General features: G+C 42.7%; 1 protein-coding gene across 4 annotated transcripts in view; it reads right to left on the reverse strand.

The window, feature by feature from the left end:
• Nucleotides 1-363: 363 nt before the first annotated feature.
• P2RX7 (purinergic receptor P2X 7) overlaps nucleotides 364-14,375 on the reverse strand; it is a 51,976-nt gene continuing 37,964 nt past the window's right edge. For all 4 annotated transcript variants that reach the window (XM_024758515.1, XM_024758516.1, XM_024758517.1 and 1 more), the window contains 5 exons: nucleotides 9,537-9,627; nucleotides 8,191-8,256; nucleotides 7,954-8,103; nucleotides 5,633-5,734; nucleotides 364-1,832 (listed from right to left, as the gene is read on the reverse strand). In XM_024758515.1, coding sequence (XP_024614283.1) covers nucleotides 1,335-1,832; nucleotides 5,633-5,734; nucleotides 7,954-8,103; nucleotides 8,191-8,256; nucleotides 9,537-9,627 — 907 coding nt within the window. In that variant the 3' untranslated portion in view covers nucleotides 364-1,334. The remainder of the gene's footprint in view (nucleotides 1,833-5,632; nucleotides 5,735-7,953; nucleotides 8,104-8,190; nucleotides 8,257-9,536; nucleotides 9,628-14,375) is intronic.

The raw sequence follows: 14,375 nt of genomic DNA on the forward strand, positions 1-14,375 counted from the left end.
GGAGCCTGTGCTCCACAACGGGAGAGACCACAACAGTGAGAGGCCCACGTACCGTAAAAAAAAAAAAAAAAAACAACTCACAGATCCTTCATTAGTCACAATTTTGAATAATGTTCTCTATTTATTCTTTAAAATAGTTGTCGTTAAGAAATAGTCCGAAAAAAAAAAAAGAAATAGTCCGTTCTAGTGCCAAAACCTTGAAACGGAAATCCTGCAGGAGGATCCGAAAACCTGCTATTCACTTTTTTTTTTTTTTTTTTTTTTTTTTTGCGATACGCGGGCCTCTCACTGTTGTGGCCTCTCCTGTTGCGGAGCACAGGTTCCGGACGCGCAGGCTCAGCGGCCATGGCTCACGGGCCCAGCCACTCCGCGGCATGTGGGATCTTCCCGGACCGGGGCACAAACCCGTGTCCCCTGCATCAGCAGGCGGACTCTCAACCACTGCGCCACCAAGGAAGCCCTAAAATAACAATTTTTGTTCTGTGGGTTCACTGGGTAGCTCTCACTTGGGTTGTCTGATGCAGTTGCAGTCATATGTTAGCAGGATCTGGAATCATCTGAAGGCTTCTTCTCTCCCATGGGCTTGGACGGCTTGAATGCTGGGGGCATCTCTCCTCTTCACATGGCTGCTTGGGCTTCTTCACAGCAGGGTGGACTCAGGATAGGCAGATTTTTACATGGGAGCTTGCTTCCTTCACAGCAAGAGTTTCAAGGGACAGGAAGTGGAAGCTGACAGCATCTTAAGACCAAGACCCTGAACCTGACACAGCATCACTTTATCATTGGATAAAGTGATCAGAGCTGCCAAGACACAAGGGGAGGAGATATAACCTCTCAGGTCCTATAGGACAAATGCCAAAAAATTTGTGCCAAAACTTTTAATCCTCCCCATTCTTTAACCAGGACCCAAGGGTTTGTTGATAGTTGGACACTATCCTAGTCTCACCTCAAAACGAGCTGCTTCACATTCATGTAGCTCTTTATGCGTTAATAAGAGAGTTTGTGTACACTGTCTCAATTTGCTCTCCTAATATCCCTGTGAAACAATAGATTGGATAATAAGGCAACTGAGGTACAGAGGTTAAAGGCCTAGGATCACACAACTTCCTAGGGATAGAATGGAGATATAAATCTGAATCTCTTGACTCTCAGTCCATGCTGAGGGATTCTAGTTTAGTTGCTGTTTGTTTACCCCGGTCACTTTGCTCTCTGACACAAACAGAGCTGGGGGAGGAGGAAAGCACATTTCCCTTTGGCTGAAAATCTGGACACACATCTTTGCAGGTGAAGCTCAAGATGCAAGCAAAGGCAATGTTATATGACTGCTCAGCACATCAGTAAGGACTCTTGAAGCCACTGTACTGGTCTTCCCTCTTGGGAAACTCTCTCCGGATCCTCCAGCGGCAGCAGCTGGGCAGGATGGCAAAGTCAGCCAGGTCCTGGGAGCCAAAGCGCCACGTAGTATAGCACCTGTAGGCACAGTGCCGCAGCTGGCTGTTGGTAGAATCTGCATCCAGCACCAGCAAGGGCTCCTGGTAGTGCAGGAGGAACTGCAGGACATGTCTGGACAGGATAAGCTTCTTGAACGGCTCTGAGGTGGTGATACAGGCACCCAGCTTTTTCCGACAGCACAGCTCCTCCAAGTATCTTTGTCTCTCAGGGAGTTGGGATGGGAGGCACTTTCCGCACTGGCACCAATTCGGGCAGTCACTGGATCTAGGGGTTGCCCCTTCACTGAGCAGCTGGATAGCCTCTGGTTGTCCAGGAATGGGGGGTGGCTCATGAAGAGACAGAGGCAGCCTGGACAAGTCTGTGAAGTCCATCGGGGGTCTCTGAAAAAGGCAAGTTTCCAAACCCATCAGCACTGACAACCCCTAGGGTTCTAGGTTCTTTAACTTTATTATTAACTTGTAAAATTACATTTAATATTACATTAATACTAGTAGCTATCATTTATTAAATGTATATATCAGGACTGTGTTTTGCAAGCACTGCCTCATTTAAGCTTTTGGAGAACCTCGTGAGATATGTGTTCTGATCTTCATATTACAGATTTGGAAAGTGAAATTCAGAAAAGCCAGGCCTCAATACATATATCTCTTCGGAGAGACCTTCTTGCCTTGACCACCTGATCTAGGTAGTTCCCCTCCTCCCAGGTCATTCTCTTATCACATAATGATGTTCTATGTTTGTTATGAGGAAATGATCTTACGAATTGATATGTTTACTTAATGATTCTTCTTCCACATGAAAGCAGGGGCCCTGTTTGCTTTGTTTACTGCCTGCATTCCCAATGCCTAGGACAGTGCCCACACATAGTAGACAGTAAATATTTGTTGACTTAGCTCTACTTTCTCCTTTCTCACCATGCTCTCTTTTCTGAAAAAATCCATTTGTTATCCTCCAGTGGAAGTTGCCATAATTGCCATCATTTTTGTCTATTCTTTGTGACATATACCTTCATTCACCGGACAAAGAAAGTCTGAGTTAAGTACATTAAAATTGAATGGTTCGGGCTTCCCTGGTGGCGCAGTGGTTGAGAGTCCGCCTGCCCATGCAGGGGACACGGGTTCGTGCCCCGGTCTGGGAGGATCCCACATGCCGCGGAGCGGCTGGGCCCGTGAGCCATGGCTGCTGAGCCTGCGCGTCCGGAGCCTGTGCTCCGCGGTGGGAGGGGCCACAGCGGTGAGAGGCCCGCGTACCGTAAAAAAAAAAAAAATTGAATGGTTCTTGTACATGAATGTTCACAGCAGCACTATTATAGTAACCAAAGGGTGAAAATAACCTAAGTGTCTGTCAATGGATGAATGGATTAAAAAAATGTTATGTTCATACAATGGACTATTATTCAGCTATAAAAAGGAAAGAAGTGCTGACAAATGCTAAACATGGATGTTTAGCTAAACATGGATGGAACCTTGACATTATGCTAAATGAAAGAAGCCAGACATAAGAGGACAAATATTGTATGACTCAATTTACATGAAATGTCCAGAATAGGTACATCCATGTATACAGAAATCTACAGAAAGCAGATTAATGGTCACCAGGGGCTGGGGAGAAGTGAGTGAGTAGTGGCTGCTGAATGGATATAAGGTTTCCTTTTGGGGTGTGAAAAGGCTCTGGAGCTAGATAGTGGTGATGGTTGCACAGCATTGTGGATATACTAAATGTCACTGAACTGTACACTTTATTTTTTTTCCTCTTTAAAAAAATTATGTATTTATTTATTTATTTGGCTATGCCAGCTCCCAGCCGCAGCACACGGGATCCTCGCTGCTGTGCACAGGATCCTCGCTGCAGCATGCAGGATCTTTAGTTGCGGCATGTGGGCTCTTCCAGTTGCAGCATGTGGGATACATCTCCCCGACCAGGGATCAAACCCGGGACCCCCACATTGGGAACACGGAGTCCCAACCACTGGACCACCAGGGAAGTCCCTGAACTTCACACTTTAAAATGATTAAAATGGTAAATTTTAGGTTATGTGTATATTACCACACCCACCCCAACACACAGGAGTTTACTTTATACCCAGATCTGGTAAAAACATTACAAGAGTGGAAAAATTTTGGCCAGACTCTCTCAAGAAGAGATGTAGAATTCTTAAATATTAGGGAATTGAATCCAGCAGTAAATACAAAGAATCATACATCGCACTCAAACTGATGTTATTGCAGATTCCTGCAAGGTTGGCTTAATATTTGAAACCCAATCAGTGTAATGCACCACATGACAGAAGAAAAGAAAACTCATTGATTATTTGCAAAGAAGCAGAAAAAACACGTTATTTTAAAATTCAGTATCCATTCATGATAAAAATTCTTAGTAAACTAGGAGCAGAGGGGAATTTTCTTAATCTGATAGAGCATTCTTTAAAAACCTACAGCAGGGACTTCCCTGGTGGTCCGGTGGTTAGGACGTGGCACTCTCACTGTGGTGGGCCGGGTTCAATCCGTGGTCTGGGAACTAGGATCCCGCAAGACGTGGGATGAGGCCGGAAAAAATAAAAAGACCTACAGCAAGTACTATAGTGAAGTAAAAAACTTTCTTTCTGACATAGGGAATGAGATAAAGATGCTTGGTCTTATCACTTCTATTCAGTATTGTACTGGACATCCTAACAGGTGCAATAAGCTCCTGGAGCTGGAAGAAGCAAGAAAGGAACCTCCCCTAGAGCCTTCAAAGGGAGTACAGCCCTGCTGACACCTCGATTTCAGACTTTGATTTCAGAATTCTGGCCTCCAGAACTGTGAGAGAATAAATTTCTGTTGTTCCAAGTTACCTAGTTTGTGGTCATTTATTATGACAGCTGTAGAAAACTAACGCAGTTAGTGAAGATGTCCAGCAGCCAAAACTGATGGGGGGAATGTGAATTAGAACACCACTTCAGGGCTTCCCTGGTGGCGCAGTGGTTGGGAGTCCACCTGCTGATGCCAGGGGACATGGGTTTGTGCCTGGGTCGGGGAAGCTCCCACATGCCACGGAGCAGCTGGGCCCGTGAGCCATGGCCACTGAGTCTGCGCGTCTGGAGCCTGTGCTCCGCAACAGGAGAGGCCACAACAGTGAGAGGCCTGCGTACCGCAAAAAAAAAAAATGAACACCCACTTCAGAGAACTGTTAGGTGGTATCTACTAAAGCTGAACACACACCTGCCTTATGACTTAGCAGTTCCACTCTTAGGTGCCATACGTTTACTGTAGCAGCATCATTGGCATGAACCCCAAAGTGGAAACTACCCAAATAGGTAGTTCATTCAACAATAGAATGGATAAATAAATTGAATGTTTATAAAATGGAAATTATACAACGAGAATGAACCATTGCTATACACAACATCATGGATGACTCTCACAAAAATAATATTGAGGGAAGGAAGCCAGACACTCAACAGAGTATGTAATGAATACATACTATAGGATTAAAATTTTTTAAAAATTATAAAAATAATTTTTAAATAAAAATATTCTAGAAGAGGTAAAACTAACCGTGAATACAGGATAATGACTACTTTTAAGGGAAGGTAGTAATTTGGAGGCATAAAAGGGACTTCTGCTAGTAATAGTCACTTTTTAAATCTGGGTGCTTGTTACATGTGGTTTACTTTGTCATCAATTGTGATTTATACACATTTCTAGATATATTTATATTTAATAGTAAGTTTTGGGCTTCCCTGGTGGTGCAATGGTTAGGAATCTGCCTGCCAGTGCAGGGGACACGGGTTCGAGCCCTGGTCTGGGAGGATCCCACATGCCGCGGAGCAACTAAGCCCGTGTGCCGCAACTACTGAGGCCCGTGTGCCTAGAGCCCGTGCTCTGCAGCAGGAGAAGCCACCACAATGAGAAGGCCATGCACCGCAACGAAGAGCAGCCCCCGCTCGCCGCAACTAGAGAAAGCCAGCACGCAGCAAGGAAGACCCAATGCAGCCAAAAGTAAATAAATAAATAAATAAATAAAATAGGAAGTTTTCTCTTAAAAAAGAAAAAAAGACTACAGGAATTTGCTGGCGGTCCAGTGGTTAGGACTCTGCGCTTCCACTGCAGGGGACACGGGTTCGATCCCTGATTGGGGAACTAAGATCCTGCATGCTGCGTGGCGTGACCGAGAAGAAAAAAATGACGAAATAACTTACTGGCACTTCTTCACCTTCAACATCTTGCAGACTTCTCTCAAGTAGCCTTTGGTTTACCATCCTAATGTGGGGTTCATCCACAAAGGACACATATTTTAATGTCTAGGAAATAAAGATTAAAATGTTACCAACTTTAGTTCAGAATTATCACGAATTGCATATCTGAACATATCTAAAGGCAACAGTTATTCCTATTTCCAAATGACAACCTGTTACACAAGCTAACCAAAAACTCTTGCTAACAAAGAAAGAATGATTCCGAGTCTAAAGGTAAATCAGAAATTGATCCCCAAGCACCTTAATTTGTAGATTTAGAGTATCCACAGCTTACTGCCTAATATCTGTAGGTCCCCCAAGTGCTATGTAAAATTCCTTTGTTGTGTTCCCTCAATTTCAGTTACTCTAGGTTGAATATCTCCAGAAAGTTATACTATTGAATCTTAAATTATTTATATTTTCATTAAATTTCATCCCATCTTGGGCCATGAAATGGTGATTAATTTTAGTTGCAAAGATGAACTTTTACTTTAATTGCAAATACATGTACAATGAACAATGAATTGTGCATTCAGCTGCTAAAAAAGGACAGCAATGTTCTTGGATAAAAGAAAGAAACCCTCTGTTGTTTTTAAATACCAGAGATTTCTCTTTGATTGGAGGAAATCATGGAGTCAATGTAGTAAATTCCAAATTAATCAAATCAAAACCATACAGGTGAACTAAAATTTGACCACTCTGACCACTCCCCCATCCTAGGCTCCTTTCCAGAAGCAATCACTGTTATCACTTTTTTTTTTTTTTGTGGTACGCGGGCCTCTCGCTGTTGTGGCCTCTCCCGTTGTGGAGCATGGGCTCCGGACACGCAGGCTCAGCGGCCATGGCTCACGGGCCCAGCCGCTCTGGGGCATGTGGGATCTTCCTGGACCGGGGCACGAACCCATGTCCCCTGCATCGGCAGGCAGACTCTCAACCACTGCACCACCAGGGAAGCCCCCACTGTTATCACTTTTATGAGTGTCCAGCACCTTTTTTTATACGTATATTACCTCCCCACACACATTTATATGTGTGTGTGTATAATACATGTAGAAAATATACAGAATCTATATGTGTGTGTATATAAATGGACATATATAATATACATGTAGAAAAAACATAGAATTAGTTTATGTGTATTGTTGCTTTTTAACCTATATATCATACCATATATATTGTTCCATAGTTTGCTTTTTTCCTGTCAACAAATGTCTTGGATATTTGCTCATGCCAGTACCTGTAACATAGTGGTTATAAACATGGATTCTGAAACCAGCCTGCCTGAGTTGGAATTTCAGCTCTGCCACTTACTAACTGTATGACTTTGGGCAAATTATTTAACCTTCCTGTGCCTCAATTTCCTCATCTATAGAAAGAGATAATAATAACACCTATCTAGAGTTCTGCTAATAATCATAATCCCATAAACCTACCTGTAGGGTTGTGTGAGGATTCAGTGAGTTAATGTATACGTAGCACTGGAAATGCTATGTAAACGTTTGCTTTTATTATAATCTACCTCATTTTTAAAAACTGGTACCAGGCCTTCCTTACTATGGATTTATCATAGTTTATATCACCATTCACCTATTGGACATTTGGGCAGATGCTCCCCTTCACTGTCACAGACAGCACTGTGATGGACATCTGGTACATGTGTACTACGTGGGTACCCATGTGAGTGTTTCTCTAAGGCAGGTATAGAGAAGTGGAAATGCCAGGCTATAAAGTATGTCCCATTTAAATGTTACTAGATTTACAAATTGTTCTCCAAAGTCATTATACTTTTCTTACACAACCAATTTAATAAATCTGACAAAACTGACAAATCCTGGAACATAAAAATTTGTTTTCCCTATATCTTGCTTCTCCATTTTTGTGTCTATTCTTCACTAAAACTAAAGGATTCATCTGAGAGATGGTGGATTGGGGTAGAGTTCAGAGAATTATCCACCATGGGATTGATTACACCTATGATTTTGGCCTTATTATTTATTTATTTATTTATTTTGCGGTACGCGGGCCTCTCACTGTTGTGGCCTCTCCCGCTGCGGAGCACAGGCTCTGGACGCGCAGGCTCAGCGGCCATGGCTCACGGGCCCAGCCGCTTCGCGGCACATGGGATCTTCCCGGACCGGGGCATGAACCTGTGTCCCCTGCATCGGCAGGCAGACTCTCAACCACTGCGCCACCAGGGAAGCCCTTGGCCTTATTTTTGCAAACTTCTCCGTGGTCCAATGGGCCATACAGGTGTTTTAACATCCCATAGACACAGCAAGCCTTACCTGCTTTGGCTCCACAATGGATTCACACTTCTTCCTGTAGTAGTATTCATTGACTGCACAGGGTTCACAGCACTTGCAAAAGGGATAAATACGGGATCGACAGCATTTATTCGAGTAAGTGTTGATGAGAAAGTCAATGAACACAGTGGCCTGGGAAAAACCCAGACAAGCACCATGTCAGTGAAACTTCCTTTTGCCAAATCATTTTCATAAAATGTGAGAAAGAGAATCCCTTACCAAACCAAAGTAAGAGAGGTTTGAACCGATGTACACGATCAGCTGAATAATGTCAAATTTTCCTCCCTGGAAACAGAATACAAAAGGTTACCCGGTTGAAATTCAGAGCAATGCTCTTTTGCTCTAACATGTAATTGTAAGTTCCAGCAGAGGAGGGAGTCTAGTGCCGTGAATTTGACAGATGCATTCAAAGTGTTCACGGCAACAAAGATTAAGGAGACAAAATATGAATCCCATTCCTCCTTCTTCTGCCTTTCAGGATGTGCTTGAAAACATGGATGTTTTAAACAAATAAGCACTGGAACTCACACACTGAGAGGAGAACCATTGAAAGTTTTTTATTCCATTCAAGGTGAGGGTTTCAAAAGAGCTTTCCCTAAAAGTGATTTGAGATTACTTTGGAAACAGAGGGAAGGAATGTCTGCACAAACTCTTCCCATAGATGTCCCTGTGGTTTTTATTCTCAGTGTCTTTGTGTCCTCTCCTCTCACTATATCTCATCGATTCTTGTGCTGCTTATCACCATGTTACATAAATAATACGCTGTCAGACAAGGTATGTGGGCATCTGTTGATTTTTGCATACCCAGCATCCCCTCCTTCTGGAGACAGCATGCCCGTTTTCCTTTGGAGAACCATCTGTGTCCATACTCAGTCCATGTAGTTTGCGGGGAAGGGGCTGGTTCAGGGCTGATGTAAGACCAGCCATTGCGAGTGACCCTGGTCACAGTTCAGCAGTGAGCATCTGGCCCATATTGGGCCAGTCAAAGCCAGTGGCATCTGCTGAGGCTTTTGCTGAGATGTTCTCTTTTCACTGAGGTTGCTAAATTGCTAAGGTATAAGTAGCTGCTGACACCACTGCATAAGATGACCCGCTGTGAATGACACCAAAACAGAGGAGAACAAATGTAAGAGATGGAGGGAGGCAGGTTCCTGATGATGTTGTTAAGACATCTGGATTCATGCTGCCTGAAGCCTGAAAATTGCCTCTGGATTTTTCAGTTATGTGAACTAAAAAAAAAAAAGTCTTCTTTTTTCCTAAGCCCATTTGAATTGGATTCCTTACAAAGTATTTTGCAGAGGGATTTCTTTCTCTCTCTTTTTTAAGCATCAGAGTATATTGAAAATTGAGTATTAGGTTTTCTCCCCAAGCCCACTCTTGTACTCATTAGATGACTTGTCCAAGAACAAGAACATTTCTTCCCCGTCTCTGATCCCACATGCAAGATGCACAGTGCCAGCTAACGACTATGACCAAAACATTCACCCTTTGAGACACTACAGCAATAATTAAGACACAGTCATAGGAACGGAGATGCCAGTGGCTGAAAGCGAGAAGAGACTTACGGTGCCAAAAACCAGGATGTCAAAACGGATCCCAAAGGCTTTTATCAGGGTCCGCTTTTCGGTATTATTTTCCTTATAGTACTTGGCATATCTGTAGGAGGAAAAGGATACATATTTATAAAGATCTCTCTGGAAGTGCTGGTATTTTATGAAAAGAAAAACCGAACCAGTAGCCGATCTAGTCTTCTTTGTCCGTCTTCTAGCTCTGCTTTGGTTGGCAAAGGAAAGAACACAATCCAAACCCATGAAATTCTCTGTCTCTTCACCTTGAACCAAGGCACCACTTCTCCACGTCACCTTCTCTACTTCTAGCATCACAGGATGATGGAAAGTCTGTGTTTTAGTTTAAGATTAAAATGAACAATTTTTAACCAATACAGGGTTAACAACAAGAGAAATTTAAAAAAATAACTTCAAGCACTCTGATCATTCTCTAAGAGGGAAAAGTTTAGCTTCTAGAACAAAGAGGGGGAGGGTGAATCTTAGATACTAATGAATGGATTGGGAACAGGTGCCCCTCAGCAATCTGCTCTGTGTTTTCTTAAGATTCTATGTTTGTCTGTTTGGCATCCATTATCACCAGGGCCAAACTAGCAGGCAATGTTGTTTACATGCCCCCTGCCATCCAGCTTTTGCAAGTATGTGAAAATCATGTTACAAACCCTCTGACCAATCCTGAGTCCATATCTCCAGCCACCTTCTGTATCTAACTTTCACACACCCAGCCAACATTTCCCCTGCTCTAACTTGCCCAGGGCCAGGTACCAGACAACCAGAGACAACCCCTGTAGCCCAGAGCCCACCAACATTACTCAAACTAGCCAATCCTAAGCTGTTTCCCTTGCCCTGCCTTTCCTTTCCCACAGAAAACACAGTAAAGGCTCTGGGCTGTGCTTTCCCCTTTCTCCTGCTAACCCCTGACCAAACCTGGTGCTTCTCCCTGTGGCCCTGTGTGACCTGGTGTGCCCCACCTCTCGGGAAATTCTTCTTTCAAGGGCATTGACTTCTCTGTGTTACTACTCAGTCACCTTTATAAATTAGGACCTGGGCACAAATCACAGTCACCCAAAATATGCAGCCCTCATCAGTGCTACAGTCAGGGAAAGTGTCATGTTTTGTTTTTCATGAATAATTAGGAAGGCTTAAGCCACAGGCCTCACAAAACTTTTAAATCTGACCCTCCCTCTTACCACTTTTGGTGGCTGTTTTTAGGTAAGGACATATATTTTCTTTGAGTTATTAATTCATAATCTATTTACAGGTGTGGGGAGAGAAGAAAAGAGAAAACAGATGCTCTGCCAAAATATAGTTTGGAACATCTGAAATTCTTATGCTTTTTAAACTTACGATCTGACATTGAGATCAGTTAGATATTCTCAGGCGCTTCAGTGCCTGTTTTTGGCCAAAGGGGTTTCAGTTTCTTTGCATCTGATTGTTCTCACTCCATGACAGTACTTTCTTCTGCTCTATTAATTGATTTGTTTTTTAAAATACAAAGCAAGCATGCATCACCACTCCATGCCCCAGGGTTGCATTATCTCTCTATGCAAGCTGTTTTGCTGGAAGGTTAACATTGTATAGTAAATACTTGAATTTCTGCTTTCAGCGTCTTTGTACAGTGGGTCTCAAACTGAGGGCAAGAATCACTTGGGAAGTGTGTTCAAAAGGCAGATTCCTGGGCCTCACCCCCAAAGGGTGGTTTCAAAAGGTGTGAGGTGTTTCTAGGAATCTGTATTTCCAGGAAAGGTACCAGGTGGTTCTGATGCAGGTGATCAGTGGGCCACACTCAGAACACCAGGCCCTGGGCAAGGATGTTTTTACACTCTGTAGTGGGTTGAATAATGGCCCCCCAAAAAGATAAGTCCAAGTGCCTAACCCCTGCACCTGTGAATGTGACCTTATTTGGAAATAGGATCTTTGCAGATGTAAATGAGTTAAGGATCTCAAGATGAGATCGTCCTGGATTTAGGGTGGGTCTTAAATCCAATGGCTGTATCCTTATAAGAAAAAGGAAAGGGAGAGTTGAAACAGAAACACAGAGGAGAATGTCATGTAAAGATGGAGGCAGATACTGGAGGGATGCAGCCACAAGTTAAGGACCACCTAGAGCCAGCAAAAGCTAGAATAGGCAAGGAAAGATCCTCCCTTAGAGACTTTAGAGGGAGTATGTCCCTGCTGACACCTTGATTTTGGACTTCTGGCCTCCAGAATTGTGAGAGATAAATTTCTGTTGTTTAAAGCCATCAAGTTTGTGGTAATTTGTTATAGCGGCCATAGGAAATGAATACACACGCACACCCATTCTGAGAAGCAGAGAAGCACATCAGGCATTCTATTCTGTGTGGGTCTTCCCTGCTTTACACATCTTGTAAATAAACTGAATAATTGAAAAAGGATCTTTTGCCATGGATCTTTTGGTAAAGGACAAAATTCTGCAACGTGATCAATTCCTTCAACTTCCTATGTTTTAGAAATTTATATTTTCTCATAAACCTCATATAACCTCTAACTTCCTTCCCTTTTGTGTGGCTATTTGACAATAACTTGTCCAGTTACCTGTCAGATCTTGACATTTTATTTTTGGCTAAAGATTTCTTCTTGTGCTTATTCCAGAGAACCAATGCTCTAAAACTTTGTTCTAAAAGAATATTAACATCACAACCAGTTCTTCAGAAAGCTCAGATCTCTCCAGGAGCTAATATTCTTAGGCTTAGCTCAGTGACTTGAAGAACATTTGATAACACCTGATTGGTACATTGCCCTGCATGCGTCCGCTGATTGCTGTAAAAACAGCCTGTGAGGGCAGTCGGGGACCACTGATCCAGGCCTCTCTTTTTGCTAATGGCCACAAGCCTATTCAGTAGAGCAGCTGGGAATGATCAAAACATTACCTAAACTAGGAGCTAGTTTCAGGGCCCTGGATGGAATTCCACTGACCCCGAGAAGGCAAAATCCTCTTACATCTTGATCTCAGCCAGCCTTTAGCCAAGGGTCTCAAACTCAAATGCCTATAGGGGCCAGATAACAGAAATGAGTGATGCAGTCAGGTAAGAGGCAATAAGGAGTGGTGAGGACCATGGCAAACCAAGAGCCACATGGCCTTTCTAAGGGGAACCACTGATACTCAGCTCTAGCTGAGTGCTCCCTGTGGAATATGAAGCCAGTGTTGTCAAATGGGTTGATTTTTTTCAAATAGTTTAATTTTCAAAAAAAGTAGGAAGTCCATATTTTTACATAGAATGTCTCAACTTTCAGAACATTCTGCAGGCCAAAAACAAAATCAAAAACAAAATTTGAAGCCTGCTTGCCAGTTAATGATGCTGCTTTAAATAAAATATAAATAGAGCCATTTGCTTAAGTGGACCCCTCCAGAACTCAATAAGAGTGCTAGCAGAAGGGTTAGGAAGCAGTGAATGTGTGTGTGTGTGTTTGCACGTGCACGTGTACTTTGGCCTGTACTTGCATGCTCAGATTAAGTAGACACTTTATTTTATTCATTCTCCCAGGCAGCTAGCAACCTGGTTGTAGAAAGAAAATATAGTCAGATGAATCATCTAAGAAGGAAGTATATTTGGGATGCTAGAAAATATAGTCTAGACCAGTGCTTCTCAGATTTTAATGTGCACATGAGTCTCCTGGGAATCTTAAGATGCAGATTTTGACTCAGTAAATTGAGAGTGGGGGCTGAGATTGTACATCATAACAAGCTCCCAGGTGAGGCCCATGTTGCTGGTTCCAGGATCACATTTGAGTATCGAGGGTCTAGATTAGTGATTCTCAAACTTAAGTTTGCATTAGAATAACCTGGAAGGCTTATGAAGACAGTCCCCGGAGTGTCTGATTCAGTAGGTCTGTGGTAGAGCCTGAGAAGTTGCATTTCTAACAGGATACCACATGATGCTGATATGGGGACCCGCACTTTGAGAACCACTGGTCCAGACCATTAGTACTAAAAGTATTCAGAAAAGCTAATATGTTTGCAAGTTGATTCCCTAACATGGACTCCTATGTGTGCAGTTTCTCTTAACTAGGAAAGCTCAGTCCTCAGGAAAGTGCATGATGCCTATGGGGGTCCTATCCTGTGCTTGGAGAGGCCTTTTCTGGTTGCATTTCCCCACACCCCCATCACACTATCTTGTTTGATTTTCTTTGAAGTATTTATCATCATCTGAAATGGTTTTGTTGGATTTGTTTGTTCTATTGAGGCATAACTAACATATAATAATAAAATGCACAAGTCCTAAGGGTTCAATTCAATGAGTTTTGACAAATGAATACTCTATGTAACCTAGATCCCTACCAACATCTAGAACATTCCATTACCCCAGAAAACTCTTGTGCTCCCTTCCAATTGGTTCCTACTTCTCCTTCCTACCCCCAAACCCCAGCCCAGCAGCCATTGTTCTATCTTTTATCATCACAGATAAGTTTGCCTGTTCTTGTACTTCATATAAATGGCATTATAGAATGTACTCGTTCAGGTCTGGCTTCTTTCACTCAACGTAACGTCTGTGGGATTCATCTATGTTGATGTGTGTATCAGTAATTTCTTCCATTTTTATTTATGTTAAGTAGTGTTTTATTATATAAATATATCACAATTTATGTCTCCATTCACCTGTTATTGCACATTTGGGTTCTTTCTGGGTTTTGCCTATTATGAGTAAGGATGCTGTGAACATTCATGTACAAATCTTTTTGTGGAGATATGTTTCCTTTCTCTTGGGTAAATACCTAAGAGTGGGATTTCTGGCTTAGAGGATAGATGTATGTTTACCTTTATAGGAAACTTCCCAACAATTCTCTAATGTGGTTGTACCATTTTACACTCCCACCAGG

The sequence above is a fragment of the Neophocaena asiaeorientalis genome, unplaced genomic scaffold, assembly GCF_003031525.2.
Source record: "Neophocaena asiaeorientalis asiaeorientalis breed wild unplaced genomic scaffold, Neophocaena_asiaeorientalis_V1.1 scaffold77, whole genome shotgun sequence".
Taxonomy (NCBI): domain Eukaryota; kingdom Metazoa; phylum Chordata; class Mammalia; order Artiodactyla; family Phocoenidae; genus Neophocaena; species Neophocaena asiaeorientalis.